Source organism: Pelodiscus sinensis, unplaced genomic scaffold, assembly GCF_049634645.1.
Source record: "Pelodiscus sinensis isolate JC-2024 unplaced genomic scaffold, ASM4963464v1 ctg91, whole genome shotgun sequence".
In the NCBI taxonomy this organism is placed as follows: Eukaryota; Metazoa; Chordata; order Testudines; family Trionychidae; genus Pelodiscus; species Pelodiscus sinensis.
This window is the reverse complement of record NW_027466033.1, coordinates 366,932-394,171: the sequence shown is the minus strand read 5'-3', so window position 1 is coordinate 394,171 and position 27,240 is coordinate 366,932. Positions and strand designations below refer to the sequence as shown.

At 56.6% G+C, this 27,240-nt stretch overlaps 2 protein-coding genes across 5 annotated transcripts in view; one reads left to right on the top strand and one right to left on the bottom strand.

Annotated features, from left to right (window-relative positions):
* DNHD1 (dynein heavy chain domain 1) overlaps positions 1-27,240 on the top strand; it is a 278,012-nt gene that overhangs the window by 21,013 nt on the left and 229,759 nt on the right. Inside the window, 1 exon segment of the mRNA XM_075918511.1 lies at positions 19,083-19,239. Within this exon segment, the coding sequence (XP_075774626.1) occupies positions 19,083-19,239 (157 nt within the window).
* LOC142826089 (uncharacterized) lies at positions 7,906-14,529 on the bottom strand. Of its 4 annotated transcripts, none has more exons than XR_012900366.1 (4): positions 12,279-14,529; positions 11,940-12,177; positions 8,335-8,461; positions 7,906-8,100 (listed from the first exon to the last, which is right to left on the bottom strand). XR_012900366.1 is itself a non-coding variant. In XM_075918516.1 (4 exons), the coding sequence occupies exons 1-2, from the start codon at positions 13,037-13,039 to the stop codon at positions 12,122-12,124; spliced, it is 816 nt and encodes a 271-aa protein (XP_075774631.1). In that variant the 5' UTR covers positions 13,040-14,521; the 3' UTR covers positions 7,906-8,100; positions 8,335-8,461; positions 11,940-12,121. The 4 variants fall into 4 exon arrangements, 3 of the variants coding, with proteins under 3 accessions (XP_075774631.1, XP_075774628.1, XP_075774630.1); XM_075918516.1 differs by having other exon boundaries at positions 11,940-12,570; positions 12,673-14,521; XM_075918513.1 differs by having other exon boundaries at positions 11,940-14,523.

Below are 27,240 nucleotides of genomic sequence, written 5' to 3'. Positions count from 1 at the left end.
GCGTTCTCCGGCTGGTAGTGCGAGTGTTCTCTGGGCTGGTCGTGCGAACGTTCTCTGGGCTGGTCGTGCGAGCGTTCTCGGGCTGGTAGTGCGAGCGTTCTCGGGTTGGTAGTGTGAGCGTTCTCTGGGCTGGTCGTGTGAGCGTTGTCTGGGCTGGTCGTGGGAGCGTTGTCTGGGCTGGTAGTGCGAGCGTTGTCTGGGCTGGTAGTGCGAGCGTTGTCTGGGCTGGTAGTGCGAGCGTTGTCTGGGCTGGTAGTGCGAGGGTTCTCTGGCTGGTAGTGCGAGGGTTCTCTGGCTGGTAGTGCGAGCGTTCTCCGGGCTGGTCGTGCGAGCGTTCTCCGGGCTGGTCGTGCGAGCGTTCTCCGGGCTGGTCGTGCGAGCGTTCTCTGGCTGGTCGTGCGAGCGTTCTCCGGCTGGTCGTGCGAGCGTTCTCCGGCTGGTCGTGCGAGCGTTCTCCGGCTGGTAGTGCGAGCGTACTCCGGCTGGTAGTGCGAGCGTTCTCCGGCTGGTCGTGCGAGCGTTCTCCGGCTGGTCTTGCGAGCGTTCTCTGGGCTGGTCTTGCGAGCGTTCTCTGGGCTGGTAGTGTGAGCGTTCTCTGGCTGGTAGTGCGAGGGTTCTCTGGCTGGTAGTGCGAGCGTTCTCGGGCTGGTTGTGTGAGCGTTCTCGGGCTGGTTGTGTGAGCGTTCTCGGGCTGGTTGTGTGAGCGTGCTCGGGCTGGTAGTGCGAGCGTTCTCTGGCTGGTAGTGCGAGCGTTCTCTGGCCTGTAGTGTGAGCGTTCTCTGGGCTGGTCGTGTGAGCGTTCTCTGGGCTGGTAGTGCGAGTGTTTTCTGGGCTGGTAGTGTGAACGTTTTCGAGCTGGTCGTGTGAGCGTTCTCTGGGCTGGTCGTGTGAGCGTTCTCTGGGCTGGTCGTGTGAGCGTTCTCTGGGCTGGTAGTGCTAGTGTTCTCTGGGCTGGTTGTGTGAGCGTTGTCTGGCTGGTAGTGTGAGCGTTCCCGGGCTGGTAGTGTGAGCGTCCTCTGGCTGGTAGTGTGAGCGTTCTCGGGCTGGTAGTGTGAGCGTTCTCGGGCTGGTTGTGTGAGCGTTCTCGGGCTGGTTGTGTGAGCGTTCTCGGGCTGGTAGTGCGAGCGTGCTCGGGCTGGTAGTGCGAGCGTGCTCGGGCTGGTAGTGCGAGCGTGCTCGGGCTGGTAGTGCGAGCGTTCTCTGGCTGGTAGTGTGAGCGTTCTCTGGGCTGGTCGTGTGAGCGTTCTCTGGGCTGGTCGTGCGAGTGTTCTCTGGGCTGGTAGTGTGAACATTGTCGAGCTGGTCGTGTGAGCGTTCTCTGGGCTGGTTGTGTGAGCGTTCTCTGGGCTGGTCGTGTGAGCGTTCTCTGGGCTGGTAGTGCGAGCGTTCTCTGGCTGGTAGTGCGAGTGTTCTCTGGGCTGGTCGTGCGAGCGTTCTCTGGGCTGGTCGTGCGAGCGTTCTCCGGCTGGTAGTGCGAGCGTTCTCCGGCTGGTAGTGCGAGCGTTCTCCGGCTGGTAGTGCGAGTGTTCTCCGGCTGGTCGTGCGACCGTTCTCTGGGCTGGTCGTGCGACCGTTCTCTGGGCTGGTCGTGCGAGCGTTCTCTGGGCTGGTCGTGCGACCGTTCTCTGGGCTGGTCGTGCGAGCGTTCTCTGGGCTGGTAGTGCGAGCGTTCTCTGGGCTGGTAGTGCGAGCGTTCTCTGGCTGGTAGTGCGAGGGTTCTCGGGCTGGTAGTGCGAGCGTGCTCGGGCTGGTAGTGCGAGCGTGCTCGGGCTGGTAGTGCGAGCGTGCTCGGGCTGGTAGTGCGAGCGTGCTCGGGCTGGTAGTGTGAGCGTTCTCTGGGCTGGTAGTGCGAGTGTTCTCTGGGCTGGTAGTGTGAACGTTGTCGAGCTGGTCGTGTGAGCGTTCTCTGGGCTGGTCGTGGGAGCGTTCTCTGGGCTGATAGTGCGAGCGTTCTCTGGGCTGGTAGTGCGAGCGTTCTCCGGGCTGGTAGTGCGAGCGTTCTCCGGGCTGGTAGTGCGAGCGTTCTCCTGGCTGGTAGTGCGAGTGTTCTCCGGCTGGTAGTGCGAGTGTTCTCCGGCTGGTAGTGCGAGCGTGCTCGGGCTGGTAGTGCGAGCGTGCTCTGGCTGGTAGTGCGAGCGTTCTCTGGCTGGTAGTGTGAGCGTTCTCTGGGCTGGTCGTGTGAGCGTTCTCTGGGCTGGTAGTGCGAGTGTTCTCTGGGCTGGTAGTGTGAACGTTGTCGAGCTGGTCGTGTGAGCGTTCTCTGGGCTGGTCGTGTGAGCGTTCTCTGGGCTGGTCGTGTGAGCGTTCTCTGGGCTGGTAGTGTGAGCGTTCTCTGGGCTGGTAGTGCGAGCGTTGTCTGGGCTGGTAGTGCGAGCGTTGTCTGGGCTGGTAGTGCGAGCGTTCTCTGGGCTGGTAGTGCGAGCGTTCTCTGGGCTGGTCGTGTGACCGTTCTCTGGGCTGGTCGTGCGACCGTTCTCCGGCTGGTCGTGCGAGCGTTCTCCGGCTGGTCGTGCGAGCGTTTTCCGGCTGGTAGTGCGAGGGTTCTCCGGCTGGTAGTGCGAGCGTTCTCCGGTTGGTAGTGCGAGCGTTCTCTGGGCTGGTAGTGCGAGCGTTCTCCGGCTGGTAGTGCGAGCGTTCTCCTGCTGGTAGTGCGAGCGTTCTCCAGCTGGTAGTGCGAGCGTTCTCCAGCTGGTAGTGCGAGCGTTCTCTGGGCTGGTCGTGCGAGTGTTCTCTGGGCTGGTCGTGCGAGCGTTCTCTGGGCTGGTAGTGCGAGCGTTCTCCGGCTGGTAGTGCGAGCGTTCTCCGGCTGGTCGTGTGAGCGTTCTCTCGGCTGGTAGTGCGAGCGTTCTCCGGGCTGGTAGTGCGAGTGTTCTCTGGGCTGGTAGTGTGAGTGTTCTCTGGGCTGGTAGTGCGAGTGTTCTCTGGGCTGGTAGTGCGAGTGTTCTCTGGCTGGTAGTGCGAGGGTTCTCTGGCTGGTAGTGCGAGGGTTCTCTGGCTGGTAGTGTGAACGTTGTCGGGCTGGTCGTGTGAGCGTTCTCTGGGCTGGTCGTGTGAGCGTTCTCTGGGCTGGTCGTGTGAGCGTTCTCTGGGCTGGTCGTGCGAGCGTTCTCTGGGCTGGTTGTGTGAGCGTTGTCTGGCTGGTAGTGCGAGGGTTCTCGGGCTGGTTGTGTGAGCGTTTTCGGGCTGGTTGTGTGAGCGTTCTCGGGCTGGTAGTGCGAGCGTGCTCTGGCTGGTAGTGCGAGCGTGCTCTGGCTGGTAGTGCGAGCGTGCTCTGGGCTGGTCGTGTGAGCGTTCTCTGGGCTGGTAGTGCGAGTGTTCTCTGGGCTGGTAGTGTGAACGTTGTCGAGCTGGTCGTGTGAGCGTTCTCTGGGCTGGTAGTGCGAGCCTTCTCTGGGCTGGTAGTGCGAGCCTTCTCTGGCTGGTAGTGCGAGCCTTCTCCGGCTGGTAGTGCGAGCGTTCTCTGGCTGGTAGTGCGAGCGTTCTCTGGCTGGTAGTGCGAGCGTTCTCCGGCTGGTAGTGCGAGCGTTCTCTGGGCTGGTAGTGCGAGTGTTCTCCGGCTGGTCGTGCGAGCGTTCTCTGGGCTGGTAGTGCGAGCGTTCTCTGGGCTGGTAGTGCGAGCGTTCTCTGGGCTGGTCGTGCGAGCGTTCTCTGGGCTGGTCGTGCGAGCGTTCTCTGGGCTGGTCGTGCGAGCGTTCTCTGGGCTGGTAGTGCGAGCGTTCTCTGGGCTGGTAGTGCGAGCGTTCTCTGGGCTGGTCGTGCGAGCGTTCTCTGGGCTGGTCGTGTGAGCGTTGTCTGGCTGGTAGTGTGAGCGTTCCCGGGCTGGTAGTGTGAGCGTCCTCTGGGCTGGTAGTGCGAGCGTTCTCTGGGCTGGTCGTGTGAGCGTTCTCTGGGCTGGTAGTGTGAGCGTTCTCTGGGCAGGTAGTGCGAGCGTTCTCTGGGCTGGTAGTGCGGGTGTTTTCTGGGCTGGTCGTGTGAGCGTTCTCTGGCTGGTAGTGTGAGCGTTCTCTGGCTGGTAGTGTGAGCGTTCTCTGGCTGGTAGTGCGAGTGTGCTCTGGCTGGTCGTGTGAGCGTGCTCTTGCTGGTCGTGTGAGCGTTCTCTGGGCTGGTCGTGTGAGCGTTCTCTGGGCTGGTAGTGCGAGCGTTCTCTGGGCTGGTAGTGTGAGCGTTCTCTGGCTGGTAGTGTGAGCGTTCTCTGGCTGGTAGTGCGATTGTGCTCTGGCTGGTCATGTGAGCGTGCTCTGGCTGGTCGTGCGAGCGTTCTCTGGGCTGGTAGTGTGAGCGTTCTCTGGCTGGTAGTGTGAGCGTTCTCTGGGCTGGTAGTGTGAGCGTTCTCTGGCTGGTAGTGTGAGCGTTCTCTGGGCTGGTAGTGCGAGCGTTCTCTGGCTGGTAGTGTGAGCGTTTTCTGGGCTGGTAGTGCGGGTGTTTTCGGGGCTGGTCGTGTGAGTGTTCTCTGGGCTGGTAGTGTGAGCGTTCTCTGGCTGGTAGTGTGAGCGTTCTCTGGGCTGGTAGTGCGGGTGTTTTCTGGGCTGGTCGTGTGAGCGTTCTCTGGGCTGGTAGTGTGAGTGTTCTCTGGCTGGTAGTGTGAGCGTTCTCTGGGCTGGTCGTGTGAGCGTTCTCTGGCTGGTAGTGTGAGCGTTTTCTGGGCTGGTAGTGCGGGTGTTTTCGGGGCTGGTCGTGTGAGTGTTCTCTGGCTGGGAGCGAGCAATGGGCCCGGACTGCCTGTTGCAAAGAAGGAATGTCCAGTGAATGACTGTGCTAACTAGTACGGCTCCAAGGACAATGGCTCTTTGGGTGGAGGAATGCGCCTGGAAACCTGCAAACCAGCCAGTATCTCATGGCTGCCGGCATGTCAATCATGCATCATGTGACCAGTTCCAGTTTGGGAGACACCAGAGATATCTAAGTGCCATGAGGTGGACTCCATCTTGCCTTCAGTCTTGCTACTGATCCTAGATGCAGCCTTGCGAGGGGCAGAGAGCCGGGAAGGATTGTTGACCCATCCTGACAGAGGATGGGCATCAGGGACTTTTCAGCTGGCAGTCTGGAACATCTCTGCTGAGAGCCTGCATCAAGAACTGGGAGACTGGAGCGTGTGACGTGTTCTCCTGAACCTCACTCGCCGCCTTTTCTTTCTTCTCTTAATAAACCTTTAGGCTACATCTACACTGCAGGCTTTTTGTGCAAGAGTAGCTGTTCTTGTGCAAAACTTGCCAGGTGTCTCCACTGCACGCACATTCTTGCGCAAGTAAATTTACAGTACAGCGTCAGAAAACAGGGCTTCTTCTGAAGAGTTATTCTTTCTCGAGTAGTGTCCCCAAGGATGCTCCACTCGAGGTGCTGGGCTCTTCCCAGCGCCGCAAACCGGAGAATCTTCAGTAGCAGTAGTCCTGCTGGTCTGCACATGCACGGCTGCTACCTCGTGCCGTTCAGCTGAGCGTGGTCCGGCCTCGTCAGTTTCCTTTCAATCGTCTGTGGCCACAGACAGAGTTAGGACGCGCTCCCCCTCCTGTCTGAGGAGAACGGGAGATTAGTTTTAGAAATATAGTCTTGTCACTTAATAATTATTAGTGTTAGCATAAATCATTTTCTTAATAGTTACAGTTCTATTTAATTAAAACACTTTTTTTTCTCATCCTAGTTTTAAGTTTTTAGCTGTCAGTAGAAAAGTAATAGAGAATAGAAGATCATGCCAGGACCACCTGGCTTTCAGAAATGCAGCTAGTGCCAGGATGCCATGCCAGCATCGGATGGGCACTCGCGGTGCAGCAAATGCCTCGGAGATGGACATGTCCCGCTGAAGTGCACTCACTGTACTAAATGAACCACGCGTGCCAGGCACGACTGGGAGTTGAGGCCGAGGGTGCTTTGTTCAACACAGCCCTTCAGACCCCCGAAATGACCAAGCCGTCCTCCGCTGCCGCAGGGACGCATGAGGCTCGTCCTCCGCACAGGACCTCTAAGGCCTCTGCAAGGGTGAGTGTGGGAGACCGACCGGGCACCTCTGGCGTCCTGCTGAGGCATCCCATGGAGAAGACGGGCAAGGGCCGCAGCTCTTCAGCCCCATGTTTTGCCCACACCAAGGACCCGATAACGGCACCTGGCAAAGGGCCGCGGGCTGAGTCGGCACCGGCAATGGCTCCAACGCTGTTTTCAAGCCGGCAATGGCCACCCCGGCACTGGCTTATCCGGCGCATGTGCGGATGAGCGCAGCTGTGCCGGCACCCACAGCAGCGGTGCCAACAACTTCACTTCCGCTCTCCTCGGCGCTGCAGGCAGGCATTGTCACTCCACAGCCCGTGGCACCAGCATCGCCTCCTGGTCCCGCAACTCGCTACCCTGGTGGCACCAGTGCTTCAGCTGAACTACAGCCAGTCTATGGAGACTGCTTCATGAAGCCCATTACAGACAGCACCGTCTTCCCCTCTCAACTGCTCCACACCGACCAAGGCACAGCGCAAGTCAGGGCGAGTCCGAACACCATCTCTCACCCCAGACTGTGCTGTGTTTTCTCCTGGACCCTTGTCACAGACCTCGTCTTACTCTGGCAGCCATCATCGCGCTTCTCGTTAGACCTCAACCAGAGATTGTTACTACAGGTCACCTCGTCACCCATCACCACAATGGTATTCTCGATCTCCCTCCCGCTACTCCATGAGATCTTTCCCCAAGGTCTTCAAGACCCTCACGATATTCACATTGATACGGAGCACTAAGCGGGTATTCTGCGAGACGCTCCATTCACGTTGATACGGAGCACTAAGCGGGTATTCTGCGAGACGCTCCATTCACGTTGATACGGAGCACTAAGCGGGTATTCTGCGAGACGCTCCATTCACATTGATACGGAGCACTAAGCGGGTATTCTGCGAGACGCTCCATTCACGTTGATACGGAGCACTAAGCGGGTATTCTGCGAGACGCTCCATTCACGTTGATACGGAGCACTAAGCGGGTATTCTGCGAGACGCTCCATTCACGTTGATACGGAGCACTAAGCGGGTATTCTGCGAGACGCTCCATTCACGTTGATACGGAGCACTAAGCGGGTATTCTGCGAGACGCTCCATTCACGTTGATACGGAGCACTAAGCGGGTATTCTGCGAGACGCTCCATTCACGTTGATACGGAGCACTAAGCGGGTATTCTGCGAGACGCTCCATTCACGTTGATACGGAGCACTAAGAGGGTATTCTGCGAGACGCTCCATTCACGTTGATACGGAGCACTAAGAGGGTATTCTGCGAGACGCTCCATTCACGTTGATACGGAGCACTAAGAGGGTATTCTGCGAGACGCTCCATTCACGTTGATACGGAGCACTAAGCGGGTATTCTGCGAGACGCTCCATTCACGTTGATACGGAGCACTAAGCGGGTATTCTGCGAGACGCTCCATTCACGTTGATACGGAGCACTAAGCGGGTATTCTGCGAGACGCTCCATTCACGTTGATACGGAGCACTAAGCGGGTATTCTGCGAGACGCTCCATTCACGTTGATACGGAGCACTAAGCGGGTATTCTGCGAGACGCTCCATTCACGTTGATACGGAGCACTAAGCGGGTATTCTGCGAGACGCTCCATTCACGTTGATACGGAGCACTAAGCGGGTATTCTGCGAGACGCTCCATTCACGTTGATACGGAGCACTAAGCGGGTATTCTGCGAGACGCTCCATTCACGTTGATACGGAGCACTAAGCGGGTATTCTGCGAGACGCTCCATTCACGTTGATACGGAGCACTAAGCGGGTATTCTGCGAGACGCTCCATTCACGTTGATACGGAGCACTAAGCGGGTATTCTGCGAGACGCTCCATTCACGTTGATACGGAGCACTAAGCGGGTATTCTGCGAGACGCTCCATTCACGTTGATACGGAGCACTAAGCGGGTATTCTGCGAGACGCTCCATTCACGTTGATACGGAGCACTAAGCGGGTATTCTGCGAGACGCTCCTCGGGTTCATGCCTTCACAGACAGTATTATGACTGTTACTGTGATGACCGCCCTTCCCCACTTGGCAGGAGGTACTCGTGTTCACAATCCCCACGTTCCAGTCGACCAGTGTCTCCACACCCTTCTGCAGCTCCACCAACTCCTGCGGAGGACACTGTCTCAGTCCATACCCATGAGGAACAGCAGGACAACAACACTCCAGCTACTGAACCCTTATCAACACCGTTGGTCTCTTATATCCACTGACCGTTCGGTCCACAACATAGTCACTTCAGGATACGTCATCCCTTTCAACTCTATCCCCCCCTTCCCCGTCCCTTTTCAGGGACCCCTTTCACCAGATTCTTCTACAACAAGAAGTCTCTCGCCTGCTTACCGTAGGAGCAGTGGAGAGGGTGCCAACTCAGTTTCAAGGGAAAGGTTTTTACTCTCGATACTTCCTCACCCAGAAGAAATCAGGGGGTTGGAGGCCTATCCTGGACCTACGTCGGCTCAACCGTCACCTGCGGAGACAAACATTCAAGATGGTCACATTAGCCTCTGTCATTCCAGCTCTCGACAAAGGGGATTGGTTCGCATCCCTCGATCTACAGGATGCCTATTTTCATATAACAATACATCCCACCCACAGGCGGTTCAAGAACTGACCATTACCAATACCGGGTGTTACCTTTCGGACTTTCAACACCGCCACAAGTTTTTTCCAAGACCCTGGTGGTGGTGGCAGCTTACCTTCGTCGCCTCGCCATCATGATCTTTCCATATCTGGATGACTGTCTATTAAAGGCCCCCACACTCGATGGTGCTACGGGCAGTTACCACTACCGCTGTGGTGTTCAGGGCTCTCAGGCTCATAACCAGTTCGAGAAGTCCTCCCTGACTCCGAGTCGCGCTCTAGAATTCAGCAGTGCAAAACTCGATTCCCTGAGCGCAAGGGCGTACTTACCCACGAAGAGGTTCCAGCTAATCTGGGCTTTGGTACAGACTGTATCAATTTCTCCCAAATCATAGAATCATAGAATCATAGAATAATAGGACTGGAAGGGACCTCGAGAGGTCATCGAGTCCAGCCCCCCGCCCTCAAGGCAGGATCAAGCTCCGTCTACACCATCCCTGACAGATGTCTATCTAACCTGTTCTTAAATATCTCCAGAGAGGGAGATTCCACCACCTCCCTTGGCAATTTATTCCAATATTTGACCACCCTGACAGTTAGGAATTTTTTCCTAATGTCCAATCTAAACCTCCCCTGCTGCACTTTAAGCCCATTACTCCTTGTCCTGTCCTCAGAAACCAAGAGGAACAAATTTTCGCCTTCCTCCTTGTGAGACCCTTTTCGATATTTGAAAACCGCTATCATGTCCCCCCTTAATCTTCTTTTTTCCAAACTAAACAAGCCCAGTTCATGAAGCCTGGCTTCATAGGTCATGTTCTCTAAACCTTTAATCATTCTTGTCGCTCTTCTCTGTACCCTTTCCAATTTCTCCACATCTTTCTTGAAATGTGGCGCCCAGAACTGGACACAGTACTCCAGCTGAGGCCTAACTAGTGCAGAGTAGAGCGGCAGAATGACTTCACGAGTTTTGCTTACAACACACCTGTTGATACAACCTAGAATCATATTTGCTTTTTTTGCAACAGCATCACACTGTTGACTCATATTCAACTTGTGGTCCACTATGACCCCTAGATCCCTTTCCGCCATGCTCCTTCCTAGACAGTCGCTTCCCATCTTGTATGTATGGAACTGATTGTTCCTTCCTAAGTGGAGCACTTTGCATTTCTCTTTATTAAACCTCATCCTGTTTACCTCTGACCATTTCTCTAACTTGCTAAGGTCATTTTGAATTATGTCCCTATCCTCCAAAGAAGTCGCAACCCCACCCAGTTTGGTATCATCTGCAAACTTAATAAGAGTACTCTCTATCCCAATATCTACATCATTGATGAAGATATTGAATAGTACGGGTCCCAAAACAGACCCTTGAGGAACTCCACTTGTTATCCCTTTCCAGCAGGATTTAGAACCGTTAACAACAACTCTCTGACTACGGTTATCCAGCCAATTATGCACCCACCTTATCGTGGCCCTATCTAAGTTATATTTGCCTAGTTTATCAATAAGAATATCATGCGAGACCTTATCAAATGCCTTACTAAAGTCTAGGTATATGACATCCACCGCTTCTCCCTTATCCACAAGGCTCGTTATCTTTTCAAAGAAAGCTATCAGATTAGTTTGGCATGACTTGTTCTTCACAAACCCATGCTGGCTATTCCCTATCACTTTATTACTTTCCAAGTGTTTGCATACGATTTCCTTAATTACCTGCTCCATTATCTTCCCTGGGACAGACGTTAAACTGACCGGTCTATAATTTCCTGGGTTGTTCTTATTCCCCTTTTTATAGATGGGCACAATATTTGCCCTTTTCCAGTCTTCTGGAATCTCCCCTGTCTGCCATGATTTTTCAAAGATCATAGCTAAAGGCTCAGATACCTCCTCTATCAGCTCCTTGAGTATCCTGGGATGCATTTCATCAGGACCTGGTGACTTGCTGACATCTAACTTTCCTAAGTGATTTTTAACTTGTTCTTTGTGTATCCTATCTTCTAAACTTACCCTCTCTCTGCTTGTATTCACTACGTTAGGCACACCTCCAGACTTCTCGGTGAAGACCGAAACAAAGAAGTCATTGAGCATCTCCGCCATTTCCAAGTTCCCTGTTACTGCTTCTCCCTCCTCGCTAAGCAGTGGGCCTACCCTGTCCTTGGTCTTCCTCTTGCTTTTAATGTATTTATAAAAGGTCTTCTTGTTTCCCTTTATGCCTGTAGCTAGTTTGATCTCATTTTGTGCCTTTGCCTTTCTAATCTTGCCCCTGCATTCCCGTGTTGCTTGCCTATTTTCATCCTTTGTTATTTGTCCTAGTTTCCATTTTTTATATGACTCCTTTTTTATTTTGAGATCGTGCAAGATCTCCTTGTTAAGCCAAGCTGGTCTTTTGCCATATTTTCTATCTTTCCTACACAGCGGAATTGTTTGCTTTTGGGCCCTTAACAACGTCCCTTTGAAATACTTCCAACTCTCCTCAGTTGTTTTTCCCTTCAGTCTTGCTTCCCATGGGACCTTACCTACAAGTTCTCTGAGCTTATCAAAATCTGCCTTCCTGAAATCCATAACCTCAATTGTGGTGGTCTCCCTTCTACCTTTCCTTAAGATCATGAACTCTATTATTTCGTGATCACTGTCCCCTATACTGTCTTCCACTTTCAAGTTCTCAACTAGTTCCTCCCTATTTGTTAAAACCAAATCCAGAACAGCTTCTCCTCTGGTAGCTTTTTCAACCTTCTGAAACAGAAAGTTGTCTCCAATGCAGTCCAGAAACTTATTGGATAGCCTGTGCCTCGCTGTGTTAGTTTCCCAACATATGTCTGGATAGTTGAAGTCCCCCATCACCACCAAATCTTGGGCTTTGGATAGTTTTGTTAATTGTTTAAAAAAGGCCTCATCCACCTCTTCCACCTGGCTAGGTGGCCTGTAGTAGACTCCTAGCATGATATCACCCTCGTTTTTTACCCCTTTTAGCTTAACCCAGAGACTCTCTACACAGCTATCTCCTACATTCATCTCCACTTCAGTCCAAGTGTGTACATTTTTAATATACAAGGCAACCCCTCCTCCCTTTTTTCCCTGTCTGTCCTTCCTGAGCAAGCCGTACCCTTCCATACCAATATTCCAATCATGCGTCCCATCCCACCAGGTTTCTGTAATACCAATGATATCATAGTTGTATTTATTGGTTAGCAATTCCAGTTCTTCCTGCTTATTACCCATACTTCTCGCATTTGTATATAGGCATCTAAGATACTGATTTGATCTTGCCTCCCTGTTGTGCCTGACCCTCCTTTCTCCTTGCCATTAGAGGCCATAGTCCCCCCCATTTCCAACCCATCTCCCAGTCCCGCACATTCAGCACTTACCTGTGGGCTTTGCTCACCTGCCCCCGACAAACCTAGTTTAAAGCCCTCCTCACAAGGTTAGCCAGTCTGTGTCCAAACAAGGCCTTCCCGCTCCTGGAAAAGTGAACTCCATCTCCGCCAAGGAGTCCTTCCTGGAAGAGCACCCCGTGATCAAGGAAGCCGAATCCCTCCTGGCGACACCATCATCGCAGCCAGGCATTCACCTCCAGGATGCACCTCTCTCTGCCCGGGCCCCTACCTTTGACAGGAAGGATAGAGGAGAATACCACCTGCGCTCCAAACTCCTTCACCCGTACTCCCAAAGCCCTGTAGTCACACTTGATCCGCTCAGTGTCACACCTGGCAGTATCATTTGTGCCCACGTGGATGAGTAGCATGGGGTAGTAGTCAGAGGGCCGGATAATCCTCGACAATGCCTCCATAACATCTCGGATACGGGCCCCTGGCAGAGAGCATACCTCTCGAGATGAGCTGTCAGGGTGACAGATGGGTGCCTCCGTTCCCCTCAGAAGAGAGTCTCCAACCACCACTACCCTACGTTTCCTCCTCGCAGTGGTGGCAGGAGACTGCTCAACCTTGGTGGTGCAAGGCCTGGTCTCCTCCACTGTGGGGGGTGACTCCTTGTCTCCTGCTGAAAGTAAAGAGTAACGGTTATGTAACAACACAGTGGGAGGGTTAGGAGCAGGGGTGGAACACTGCCTGCTGCCGGAAATAACCAGCTGCCAGTGCTCACCCTGCACTACTGCCTCCTCCATAAGTGGCTGGTCAAAAGTCCCACATCCTAGGACAGTGACCTCCGTGGACTCCACAGGAATACTGTCCAGGAATTCCTCATGGCTTCGAATGCTCCTCAGCCTGGCCACCTCCTCCTGTAGCTCTCCCACCTGCTGCCTGAGAGATTCCACCAGCAGGCACCTTTCACAACGGTTGTTTCCCCCAGCCTGGAGATCACTCAGTGGGAATTGCAAGCCACAAATACAGCAAGACCACACCAGGACCTGGGTAGAGGCATCCATGCTCAGGTTCTCTGTCTGGATACAGGCACAGGTGGAGGAGACAGGAGAAGTACTGGCACAAGCGCTTCGGGTCTTCATCACCATCAGTCACTCCCTCTTCAACTCCCCTGTCTGCAGTCCCCTGTCCGCTTCGCTCCCCTGGTCGCACTGCTCTGGCTTTTTAAAGCCTGCTTGCCTAGGTCAGGCCTGCCCCCTTCTGAGTCACACAGGGGAAGGCTGAGCCTGAGGCTAATCAGAGGCAATCAAGGGAACAATGGCAGGCTCTCAGTCCCAACTGCCACAGAAGCTGAAGCTGAAACTGAAACTGCTAGCACTCCCTGGAATCAGACTCAATTCACACTTCAAACTGTAAAATTCAAACAGTCAGGCACAGGCACACACTCACACCACAGCTTGTACTCTCACCGGGTAGCCTCTTCGGCGGTGGGGTCGCTTTGCTCTCCCTCTTCAACTCCCCTGTCTGCAGTCCCCTGTCCGCTTTACTTACCTGCCTACAGCTGCTGGGTCACATGGCAGCTACCACATATGTGGTACAGCACGCGAGACTCCACCTGTGCACCCTTACCAAAAGTGCACGCTGGGCCAGCTCTTCGGCATCTAACGTTTTAATATGAGAGATGTTGAGAGTTCAAGTTTTAAAGCCTCAAATGCAGATCCCTGGTGCCAAGTTCCTGGTGCAGAGATGGAATAAACTGCTTTCTTAGAGGAAGTCTTTAGACTACATCCGCGGTTAGGATGGTCACCAGTCCTTCCAGGGTTCAGGTCACAGCAAAGATGCTCCAAAGCGAAGGCAAAATGGAGGCACCCTCATAACCTGGCACATGTGGAGGAAGTCCCATTGATCTCACTTATAAAAGTATGTCCCAAGATGGAGTTAGTTACTTGTCCACTCATGACTCAGTCCTTTCTCTGCAGCAGCCATTCTTCCCATGGTGGTCACAGGAAAGCTCATCAGATGTTGAGCTAGCACCACCTAAAGCCATGGTCACCAACCCGTCGATCACGTGGCGTTCCGGGCCCCTCATTTCCCCCCACCCTCCAAGAAGCCCCACTACCTACCTCCAGCGACAATGGAGGTAGTGGCAGCTTCCCGCGGGGTGGACGGAAGTCCTGAGCTGCGTGTCACTTCCTGGGGTTCCGGAAATGGCTGGCTGCTTCCTTTCCCCAGGTTTGTGGCGTGCCGGGAGCTTCCCGGGGGAGTCCCCAGAGGCGTGCGCTGGGACTTCCCTTCTCTGCGGGGGCGGGGGGAAGAGAGTCGGCCCCGGAGGGGGCGCGTGTGCGGGCTTCCTTGTTCCGTGGGGGGGGAGAGTTGGGTCACGTGATGGGGACTTCCCTGCTCCATGGGAGGCATGCGCCGGCCCTGCAGGAGGCTTGTGACAGGGCTTCCCTCCTCTGCAGGAGTGGGGGGAGAAATCCTAGGAGGAGGTGGCTGCAGGGGACTCTGTCACCCCTTGCACCCTGTCTCCTTCTGCAGAACCCTGTCCTCTGCCCTCCCTTCTCCCCCCCCCACCCCCCGGCACCCTTTCCCCCCTTCCCCCACTGGCACCCTGTCCCCTGCTGCAGAACCCTGCCCCCTCTCCCCTGCCCCCAGACACTGTCCCCCCCACTGCAGAACCCTGCCCCCAGCCACAGAACCCTGTCCTCTGCCCTCCCTTCCCCCCCCACCCCCGGCACCCTTTCCCCCCTTCCCCCACTAACACCCTGTCCCCTGCTGCAGAACCCTGCCCCCTCTCCCGTGCCCCCAGACACTGTCTCCCCCACTGCAGAATCCTGCCCCCAGCCGCAGAACCCTGTCCCCACTGGCACCCTGTCCCCAGCCACAGAACCCTGCCCCCTCTCCCCTGCCCCCAGACACTGTCCCCCCCGCTGCAGAACCCTGCCCCGTCTCCCCTGTCCCCAGCCACAGAACCCTGTCCCCTGCCCTCCCTGTCCCCAGCCACAGAACCCTGTCCCCTGCCCTCCCTGTCCCCAGCCACAGAACCCTGTCCCCTGCCCTCCCTGTCCCCAGACACTGTCCCCCCCGCTGCAGAACCCTGCCCCGTCTCCCCTGCCCCCAGCCGCAGAACCCTGTCCCCTGCCCTCCCTGCCCCCAGCCACAGAACCCTGCCCCCTGTCCCCTGCCCCCAGACACTGTCCCCCCCGCTGCAGAACCCTGCCCCGTCTCCCCTGCCCCCAGCCGCAGAACCCTGTCCCCTGCCCTCCCTGTCCCCAGCCACAGAACCCTGCCCCCTCTCCCCTGCCCCCAGACACTGTCCCCCCCGCTGCAGAACCCTGCCCCGTCTCCCCTGCCCCCAGCCGCAGAACCCTGTCCCCTGCCCTCCCTGCCCCAAGCCGCAGAGCCCTGTTCCCACTGGCACCCTGCCCCAGCACCCACTAGCACCCTTCCCCAGCACAGCTGGGGCCACATTAGTGAGGCTTGGGGAGTTTTGGAGGAGTTATTTTTTTGCATCTCACTTGTGTGGCCCCAACTGACTTTTCTGTGGGTCAGTGACCCCTGACCCAAGACAGTTTCCCCGCCCCTCTCAGAAATAAAGACAGTGCAGAAACTTTGTGTTTGACACAGTATTTTATTTCAAAATGAAGCCTGGCCAACAAACCCCCAATTGGGGCCAAGCCCCATCTGGCCACAGCATCAGAACACTCCTGGACCCCCCAGACCCTAGATCTGAGCCTGTCATACACTGGAACCCCTGCCCTGAGCCCCTCACATACCCCAACCCAAATTCCTGCACCCTCACATCCACAAGCCTGTGCTTGCTTAGTACCCCAACCCTCCATCTGACCCCAACACTGCCCGGCCTGGAGCCCCCTCCCCGAGCCAGCGTCCCCTTCTCCACCGCCTCCTGCATCCAGATTTCCTCCCAGAGCTTGCACCTCTCCCCCTTCCCACCCCCAAATCCCTCATTCCCACCCCGGAGCCCACACAGCCTGTCTCAACCCAGCGAGGGTCCAGCTAGGCTGCAGGAGTTTTTCAGGATTCCGGAGATATCCCAGAAAAACACTTCTGCATCCAGGGATGCGTTTGTTCTTCTGCTTTTTTTAGTGGAAGAGCAAACGTGCTCTTTTGGTGACCCCTGTGTTCCTCTTTCCCCGAGGAATAAGGGGGCTTCCAAAGGAAGGGGGTTTTCTGACCTTTGGTTCAGTCTAGGCAGGCCAAATGTTGGAAAACCCTCTTCCTACCGGAGTAGAAGGGTTGGGGATAGCAAGCGAGGAGGAGAATCGAGTGGGTGGGGCTGGCTTCACGGAAGGGGCAGGGTCTTGGGGGAAGGACGGGGCGGTAGAGCCTGGCTTGTTCTGTCATTTAAAAAGTGATCTTGGGTGTAAAAGGGTTGGAGAGCACTGGCCTAAAGCCATTCACTTGACTCCTTGTGTCTCAGTGGGCTGGCCAAGCCTTCTGGTTGGAGAGCACTGGCCTAAAGCCATTCACTTGACTACTTGTGTCTCAGTGGGCTCGCCAAGCCTTCTGGTTGGAGAGCACTGGCCTAAAGCCATTCACTTGACTCCTTGTGTCTCAGTGGGCTGGCCAAGCCTTCTGGTTGGAGAGCACTGGCCTAAAGCCATTCACTTGACTACTTGTGTCTCAGTGGGCTCGCCAAGCCTTCTGGTTGGAGAGCACTGGCCTAAAGCCATTGACTTGACTCCTTGTGTCTCAGTGGGCTGGCCAAGCCTTCTGGTTGGAGAGCACTGGCCTAAAGCCATTGACTTGACTACTTGTGTCTCAGTGGGCTCGCCAAGCCTTCTGGTTGGAGAGCACTGGCCTAAAGCCATTCACTTGACTACTTGTGTCTCAGTGGGCTCGCCAAGCCTTCTGGTTGGAGAGCACTGGCCTAAAGCCATTCACTTGACTCCTTGTGTCTCAGTGGGCTGGCCAAGCCTTCTGGTTGGAGAGCACTGGCCTAAAGCCATTCACTTGACTCCTTGTGTCTCAGTGGGCTGGCCAAGCCTTCTGGTTGGAGAGCACTGGCCTAAAGCCATTCACTTGACTCCTTGTGTCTCAGTGGGCTGGCCAAGCCTTCTGGTTGGAGAGCACTGGCCTAAAGCCATTCACTTGACTCCTTGTGTCTCAGTGGGCTGGCCAAGCCTTCTGGTTGGAGAGCACTGGCCTAAAGCCATTCACTTGACTCCTTGTGTCTCAGTGGGCTGGCCAAGCCTTCTGGTTGGAGAGCACTGGCCTAAAGCCATTCACTTGACTCCTTGTGTCTCAGTGGGCTCGCCAAGCCTTCTGGTTGGAGAGCACTGGCCTAAAGCCATTCACTTGACTCCTTGTGTCTCAGTGGGCTGGCCAAGCCTTCTGGTTGGAGAGCACTGGCCTAAAGCCATTCACTTGACTCCTTGTGTCTCAGTGGGCTGGCCAAGCCTTCTGGTTGGAGAGCACTGGCCTAAAGCCATTGACTTGACTACTTGTGTCTCAGTGGGCTCGCCAAGCCTTCTGGTTGGAGAGCACTGGCCTAAAGCCATTCACTTGACTCCTTGTGTCTCAGTGGGCTGGCCAAGCCTTCTGGTTGGAGAGCACTGGCCTAAAGCCATTCACTTGACTACTTGTGTCTCAGTGGGCTGGCCAAGCCTTCTGTCTGCCTCCCAGAAGCAAACACTTGGGCTCCATCTATACTGCAGGCTTTTTACACAAGAACAACTGTTCTTGCGCAAAAACTTGCCGGGTGTCTACACTGCACTAGCGTTCTTGCACAAGTACATTTACAGTACAGCATCGGAAAACAGGCTTCTTCTGGAAGAGGTGTTCCTCTCCCCACGAGGAATAAGCCCTCTTGCACACGAGCTCTTCCACAAGAAGGCAGTGTAGCCAGGCAACATGATTTTGTTGTGCAAGAAGCCCCTATGGTTAAAATGGCCATCAGAGCTTTCTTGTGCAAGAGAGCGTCCACGCTGCCTTGGATGCTCTTGCGCAAAAGCCCATGGCCGTGTGGACGTGCTCTTGTGAAAGACCTTTTGCACAAGAACGCTTCTGCAAAACGGTTCTTCTGCGAGAAGCCTGCAGTGTAGCCGTAGTCTTGAAGTACAAATGCAGAGCCAATAACCTCACATACATACACGATACAGGCTCGTTATAGACAGAATCAGCAAGTCATCAGCTTTTCATAGACACCTCACTTGGCCCACTTTGTCCAAGACTTGGTGTTAACATCACAGGGTGCCCCATTTTGCATAAGCTAACTCTAGTTAGCAATGTGCTCGTTAATATTTACAGTCACTTGTCACTGTAGTAACAAGTAATAAACTTAAGGTGCTCTCGAGCATTTCATCCTGGCTACCAATGGTTCCACTTTGTCTGAAGCATACCTGCTCCCTTTTTCTGCCTGGGCTACACAGAAGACCGGGTAGCCCTCCCTCCCTGCCTCTTCTGGGTCTCCAGGGGTCCCTATTGAGTGCTTGAGGTGAAGATCTTCCCTTCGGGGACCAGGTCCCTTTGAGCACCGAACGGAACCCGGAGAGTAGGCTCAGCACTCCAGGGTTGAGCAAAGAGGAGACTGGGGAGGGGGGTTATGCTAGAGGTCTATAAAATCATGAGTGGTGTGGAGAGGGTGAATAAAGAAAAGTTATGTATTTGTTCCCATAATATAAGAACTAAAGGCCATCAAATGAAATTAATGGGCAGCAGGTTTAAAACTAATAACAGAAAGTTCTTCTTTGCACAGCTCACAGTCAACCTGTGGAACTCCTTGCCAGAGGATGCTGTGAAGGCTAGGACTAGAACAGAGTTTAAAAAAGAGCTAGATACATTCATGGAGGTTAGGTCCATTAATGGCTATTAGCCAGGGGATAGAAATGGTGTCCTTGGCCTCTGTCTGTCAGAGGCTGGAGAGGGATGGCAGGAGACAAATCGCTTGATCATTGTCTTCGGTCCACCCTCTCTGGGGCATCTGGCACTGGCCACTGTGGGCAGACAGGACACTGGGCTGGATGGACCTTTGGTCTGCCCCAGCCTGGCCGTTCTTATGTTTTTTGAGCAGAGTCTGGGGGAGGAAAGGCTGAGGCACCACCCTGCAAACTCCAGGTTACTAGACTTTACCCCAGGAGGGTGCTTTCTCTGGCTCCTGCCTGGGGCTGAGTGCCTGGGTGTGGCTGGCTGTGCCCATGGCCCTGCCTGATGGTTCTCGCTTCTTTCCAGACTCCTGCAGGAGCTCACATCTGTGCACTGGCTGCCCCCGGATGATTCCAAATGCTACACTTTCCCGGAGCTGCAGCGGGCCCTGGCCCAGGAGAACAGCCGTGCCCGAGGCCTGCTCAGGAGGTTTCTCACCCTCTCCTCAGCCATTCTCGAGCTGGTAAGGCTGGGCTGGAGCAGGGGCATCCTCCACGAACCTGCCCCCGCTGTACACCCAGAGCTCCTGGCTTCGCTCCCTGCCACGCCACCAGCCGGGAGAAGGGAAGGGCGCTAGAGCAGTGCCGGGCCCACAGGCCACTTGTGGCCCATCACATTTCTGTGTGTGGCCCGTGACACGTTTGCTTCACCGCTGCCAGACTCTGCTGGTTTCCGTGGGCGCAGTTTTGTTCCTACCAGTGTTACTAAGGTCGCATGCAAGTATCACAAGGGCGCCTGGATTGAGGGGCGAGCCCGTGGCACACAGTGACTGAGAGCAGAGGATTCCCTCTGCAGCCAATCGACGAGCTGGCATGGCTCATTCCGTACCCCCGTCAGGGTGTGGCGGGGGCCCCCGCCCCTGCACCCCACCCGCAGCCAGAGGGACGCTCCGGCGGCAGGTAGAACCGAAGCTTTCTTGGTTCAGAGACGCAGCGCAGCAGGCAGGACAGCAGCATTATTCCTGGGGGGGCTCGTGGGCCCCTCACCCCCTTTCCTGCCCCAAGCCTCCTCTCTCCTGCTAGCCCCGACCAGACTGACCCCTCTCACCGGCCCTGGACCCCTCCCCCCCACACCTCTCCTTTGTGTCTCCTTCCCGGCAGGAGATATTTCCTGTGTCTGGCCCCAACACGCATCGGCCGTGCCCCACACACACACACACACACACAGCACAGACAGACTGACCCACCCCCACCGCCTCACACACACACAGCACAGACAGACTGACCCACCCCCACCGCCTCACACACACACAGCACAGACAGACTGACCCACCCCCACCGCCTCACACACACACAGCACAGACTGACTGACCCACCCCCACTGCCTCACACACACACAGCACAGACAGACTGACCCACCCCCACCGCCTCACACACACACACAGCCCAACACAGCACAGACTGACTGACCCACCCCCACTGCCTCACACACACACACACACACACACACACACACAGCACAGACAGACTGACCCACCCCCACCGCCTCACACACACACACACACACACACACACACACACAGCACAGACTGACTGACCCACCCCCACCCCCGCTGCCTCACACACACACACACACAGCCCAACACAGCACAGACTGACTGACCCACCCCCACTGCCTCACACACACACACACACAGCCCAACACAGCACAGACTGACCCCACCACCGCTACCTCACATACACACACAGCCCAACACAGCACAGACTGACTGACCCACCCCCACTGCCTCACACACACACACACACACACAGCCCAACACAGCACAGACTGACTGACCCACCCCCACTGCCTCACACACACACACAGCCCAACACAGCACAGACTGACTGACCCACCCCCGCTGCCTCTCACACACACACACAGCCCAACCCAGCACAGACTGACTGACCCCACCACCGCTGCCTCACACACACACACAGCCCAACACAGCACAGACTGACTGACCCACCCCCACTGCCACACACACACACACACACACACACACACACACACACACACAGCACAGACAGACTGACCCACCCCCACTGCCTCACACACACACAGCACAGACTGACTGACCCACCCCCACTGCCTCACACACACACACAGCACAGACAGACTGACCCACCCCCACGGCCTCACACACACACACAGCCCAACACAGCACAGACTGACTGACCCACCCCCACTGCCTCACACACACACACACACACACACACACAGCCCAACACAGCACAGACTGACTGACCCACCCGCACTGCCTCTCACACACACACACACAGCCCAACACAGCACAGACTGACTGACCCACCCCCGCTGCCTCACACACACACACACACACACACACACACACACACACACACACACACAGCACAGACTGACTGACCCACCCCCACCGCCTCACACACACACACACACACACACAGCCCAACACAGCACAGACTGACTGACCCACCCCCACTGCCTCTCTCTCACACACACACATACACACACACAGCACAGACTGACTGACCCACCCCCACTGCCTCACACACACACACACACAGCCCAACACAGCACAAACTGACTGACCCACCCCCACTGTCTCACACAGACACACAGCCCAACACAGCACAGACTGACTGACCCACCCCAACTACCTCACACACACACACAGCCCAACACAGCACAGACTGACTGACCCCACCACCGCTACCTCACACACACACACACAGCCCAACACAGCACACACTGACTGACCCACCCCCACTGCCTCACACACACACACAGCCCAACACAGCACAGACTGACTGACCCACCCCCACTGCCTCACACACACACACAGCCCAACACAGCACAGACTGATTGACCCATCCCCACTGCCTCACACACACACACACAGCCCAACACAGCACAAACTGACTGACCCACCCCCACTGCCTCACACACACACAGCCCAACACAGCACAGACTGACTGACCCACCCCCACTGCCTCACACACACACACAGCCCAACACAGCACAGACTGACTGACCCCACCCCCGCTGCCTCACACACACACACACACAGCCCAACACAGCACAGACTGACTGACCCACCCCCACTGCCTCACACACACACACACACAGCCCAACACAGCACAGACTGACCCCACCACCGCTACCTCACATACACACACAGCCCAACACAGCACAGACTGACTGACCCACCCCCACTGCCTCACACACACACACACACACACAGCCCAACACAGCACAGACTGACTGACCCCACCACCGCTACCTCACATACACACACAGCCCAACACAGCACAGACTGACTGACCCACCCCCGCTGCCTCACACACACACACACACACACAGCCCAACACAGCACAGACTGACTGACCCACCCCCACTGCCTCACACACACACACAGCCCAACACAGCACAGACTGACTGACCCACCCCCGCTGCCTCTCACACACACACACAGCCCAACCCAGCACAGACTGACTGACCCCACCACCGCTGCCTCACACACACACACAGCCCAACACAGCACAGACTGACTGACCCACCCCCGCTGCCTCACACACACACACACACACAGCCCAACACAGCACAGACTGACTGACCCACCCCCGCTGCCTCACACACACACACACACAGCCCAACACAGCACAGACTGACTGACCCACCCCCACTGCCTCACACACACACACACACACACACAGCCCAACACAGCACAGACTGACTGACCCTCACACACACACACACACACACACAGCCCAACACAGCACAGACTGACTGACCCACCCCCACTGCCTCACACACACACACACAGCCCAACACAGCACAGACTGACTGACCCACCCCCGCTACCTCACATCTCTCCTCCTTTGAAACCGAACTGAGTGGGGCCACTCGGCCGGTGGCCTGGGGAGGTTCAGATCCCCACCCCGGGATAAAGCAGCCGCTGTGATATTGGCGCTCCCCTTAGCTTGGGCCCCCAATGGCGGCGTCCTGCTGGAGCCTGCTCCACCTTGTTCGGCTGCTGGATGACTTTGAAGGGGCCGTCCACGGCTACCTGCCGCTTGTTCTTCTGCATGGGAACAAGAGCCAGGCCCTGGCCCCCGTGGCGTAGGCACGGGCCCGTGCGCTGCGGTCGTACCTACCCTTCTGCTTCTCTTGGGCTCTGCCCAGGGTCTCTGTGGCCAGGCCCATGAACTCAGCAAGTGTTTCCTGGAAAGCCAGGACATTCTCTACTCCCGACTCTCCATCCGGGGAAGCCTCTCCCTCCCGCAACTCTCTCAGCAGGCCCGGGGGTCCCCTCCCCCTTCTGCACCATGGCTCAGTCGGGGAAACCCAGTGGACCGTTGGGGCATCTCCCTGGGTGCAAACAGCAGGTGGGGCAAGTACTTGTCCCAGTCCTGCGGGTGCAGATGCATAAAGGTCTTTAGCATCTGCTTCCGTGTCCCATGGAACGTCCCCACTGGCCCGCTGGACCGGGAGCCATACGTCAAGGGCCAGGAGACCGGAGCACGGTTGACACGAAGTTGGAGCCCTGGTCCGTGAGGAACCTCACTCTGCTGAGAGTGGCCAGCAGTGCAGTGTGTCTGCCACCGTGTTTGCCTCAGTAAAGGGCAGAGCCACGGCCTCAGGGTGGCGAGTAGCAAAATCCACCACCACCAGGACGTCTGTCTTCCCCATCCGGGCCTTGCTGAGGGGCCCCGCTGGATCCATCGCCACCCTCTGGCCCCATGGCAGCTTTCCTCCTATCTCGGGCTTTCCCCACCCGCTGGCAGGAGTCGCAGGCCTGGCAGTGCCGCTGCACGGCGCAAAGATCCCCGGCCAGGAAAAATTGTACAGCAGCTCCCGCCGGTGTCCCGAGAACGGGACGTCGTGGGCCAGGTCAGCAGCCTGTGGCGATACCTTTGGGGGACCACCAGCTGCCGCTGGGCCCCCCACGACCGCACCTTCCCGGGGGGAGCCGTTCCCGGTATGGGAATCCCCTGTCCCACAGGAACCTCTCCTGCCGCCTCCCCCAGGGGCTGAGCTCTCGGGTTGTGGAGCCTGCCTGGGAGTTTGGGGCATTGAGCTCACTTGTGGCCCCTTGGCCCACAGCGATGGCAGGTCAGGTGCAGCAGGTGCTGCCGGGGCAGCTGGTCTGCCCAGGTACTGGCTGACCCTCTGCGGGCAGGATTGCTGGCCCCCCCCATTCTGGACCTGCCCCGTAGACGCTTCCCCCCCAATTGCAGAGCCACAAACCAGTCTCTCCAGGATTCCCTTTTGTGACGGACCAGGCTGGTCTGGGCACAGCTGAGGGCGTCCGCTCAGGGCGAATTGCTCAAATTCGGGTCTTCTTAGCCCCCAGACTGGTGACCTCTCCAAACAGGCCACACACCAGTCCCACAGAGCGCTTCAGCTGCCTGCCTGAAGCCTCCTGAGCAAACCCCTCCCACACCCCAGCAATATCCGTGCCCCAGATGGCCCTGGGCCTCATACACAGATGAGGGATGTTAGAGCCCAATCCCACCTACCCCGAACATGTTCTGTCCAGTTCCAAGAAACCAGCCACAGATCCCTGGTCAATTTGCCCTCTGGACCTTGCCCACAAATCACGCTGGGCCAATCCTTTAGAATCTACCATCTGAAGGTTTATTATTACAAGAAAGAAAAGCCTGAGAGTGAGGTTGTTAAAGGATCGTACGTTACATGCATCGAATCTCCCAGTTCTCGAGGCAGGCTCTAGCAGAGATGTTACAGCTGCTGGCTTAGAAGTCCTTGGTGTATATCCTGTATCCAGATGGGCCCACAGTTCTTCCCGGCTCGTGATTCCCTGTGAGGCCGCATCTGGGGTCAGGAGCAGATCTGAGGACCAAGATGGAGTCGGCCACATGACATCTTTATCTCCCCCCCCCCCCGCCCGGCTTCTTCCAAGCTGGAGACAGTCACATGGTCTCTGGCCAGGCACCTGGATTCCTTCCCAGGTGGGTCTCTGGTACTTAGGAGGCCCGTTGTCCCTGGAGCCTTGCTAATTAGCATGTCCATAGGCTGAGCCCATTGCTCAACCACATGCAGAGAAACGTCCCGTCTCCACACAGAGTCCATATTCCTAACTCCACACGGACAGGAACCGATCTATGAAGAGCAGACACAGACTCAGAAGAAAGTAGCTTTTGTTTGACACCTCACAGGGCCCCTTTGTACCCACTTTTGGGGCAAACACCCCCCAGGGGTGCAGCGGTGACCTGGCTGCTTCCCTTAAACTCCGGTAACATGACTCCTTTCACCCCCGGACTGGCTGTCTGTGGTCTCATCAGCCAGTTTCCCCACTCTGTGGGCGTTCTCTGGCTCCCTGTCCTTCAGCCGCAGCCTCAGGTCGGGAGAGCACATTTCATAGAACCGTCCCAGGACCATCCGCGTCGCCAGGTCCCCTGCGGTCTGGGCCCCAGCCCCAACCCCCACTTGTGGACGTATTGCAGCAGGCGGGAGGCCAGGTCTGTGTAGGTCTCAGGGCCCTTCTGCGCCTCCTGGAGCTTGGGCCTGCGCCTCAGGGGTCATCCCGAACTCGTGCAGCAGGGCCTGTGTGACCCGTCCGTATCCCCCGGCTGCAGCCCTCCAGCTTCCGGGGGAGAGCTGCTGGAGCCAGTCGGCTGGGGGACCCGGTGCAGCTCGCAGGCTCGCTCAGAGGAGCTAAGGAATCCATCCGGGTCCCCCACATCCCTCCACTGGGACAGCACGAACCTCTCCCAGTGCCCTGCCATCCTGCGCCCCTGGGCCACTCACTGCAGCCGGGGCCCCACTCTTTGTCGGCTCTGCCATGGCCCACTCATGCTGCTGCTGCTCCCTACCATCCTTGCGCTCCTTTTCTTGTGCTTCCAATTCCTTTAGCCACAGCTCACTCTCCAGCCCTCGCAGCTCTGCCGAGGAGGACCACGCCCAGGATGATCCGCTGCTGGTGAAGTCTGGCGGCCTCCAGCCCTTCCTGTCTCAGAGCCTGAAACGCTCCCTAGGGGTGTCTGGCTGCTCCCAGCTGGGACAGGATCCAGCCCCCTGGAACGATCATTCTCTTCCAGCTGGGCAACTAGCTGGTCAATTTCCCCACGGGCAGGCCCCCCTCCTTGCACAGTTCCACAGCGCCTGTAGGCCATCTCCCTGTCGTTCCCCGGGTGCAGACACACCGGCCGATGCTGCAGTGCCCCACGATTCCCAGGAAGAACCCCTGAGTATTCCAGCCTCCTCGAGCGCCGCTCCCCGTCCTGGAGAACACTCCTTCGACGCCACACTTGGGTTAAGCCGCCTGCCCCTCCACTTCCTGGAACTGTTTCTCTGCCTCCAGCGCCTGGCTCTTGCAAGCCCCCTTCCTTCTCCTGCGCCCCACTCACTGCTGGATGCTCCATCCACGGGTGCAGTCAAACCATCCTCTGCTACTACTGTATCGGGGGCCCCGGCCCTGCACCCCATCCACAGCCAGACATGTCTCTTGGCCAGCAGGTAGAACCGAAGGTTTATTGGTTCAGAGACACAGCGCAGCTTATTATCGATGTGAGCACAGGCCAGACAGCATTATTCCTCTCGGGGGGGAAGGGCTCCTGGGCCCCTCACCCTCTTTTCCCTGCTCCAAGCCTCCTGTTTCCTGCTAGCCCTGACCAGACTGACTCCTCAGCGACTCTCCCCGCCAGCCTGGGCAGCCCTGCCTGCCCTTTGTGTCTCTTTTTGGTCAGGAGTTATCTCCTGTGTCTGGCCCCCAGGTGTCTGGGCCCAACACCCATCAGCAGTGGGTCATGCTAAGCCTCTCACACACACACAGCAAGGACTGACTGACACTACCCCCACGACGTCACACAGGGCTGTTCCCCACTCTGGCACTCGAAGAGAGCTTGAAACCTACCTCTCCAGGCACTGGTTACAGCAACTTCCCCCCAGAATCCTAATACACAGAGTTTGAGGGATTTACTGCCAGCATCAAGTGCTTTTTGATCCCTAGAAACCAGGGGTGAATACTTGAAATCACCTGCAGCGACACATAACTTTAATAGTGGTGCACATGGGGGTGTAATAGTGAAGTCAATTCACGGATAAGCCAAAGCGTAGAGGTGTATGCTGCAGACGACACGCATTGCCCTCCCCCCATCCTTGCCAGGACATTTTTTAGCAGGCTGGCCAGCAGCACAGCTCAGTTCTGGCTCACACCAGGTCCAGATCCTACTCCTGCTGAGGCCGTGCATTGAAAGTGTATTAGGAGCCAGGCAGGCAGGCAGCCTGGCTCAGTTCCAGCTCATGCCAGGTCCAGGAGCTCAGATCCGCCTTGGACATGGTCAGCTGCCATATCAGAGGCACCACCACTGGGCAACAGGCAACCGGTCCCCAAGGGCATCTGGGTTTAAACTGGCTTGCCTCGTGGCCCAGCTCCCGCCTGATACCCTGCACTGCTGCCCCTGTTACAGCAGCTGCCGCCTCTGCCCCCGCGGACTAGAGAGTAGTCGACTAACCGAGGTTACTCAACTATTCAGTTAACCGA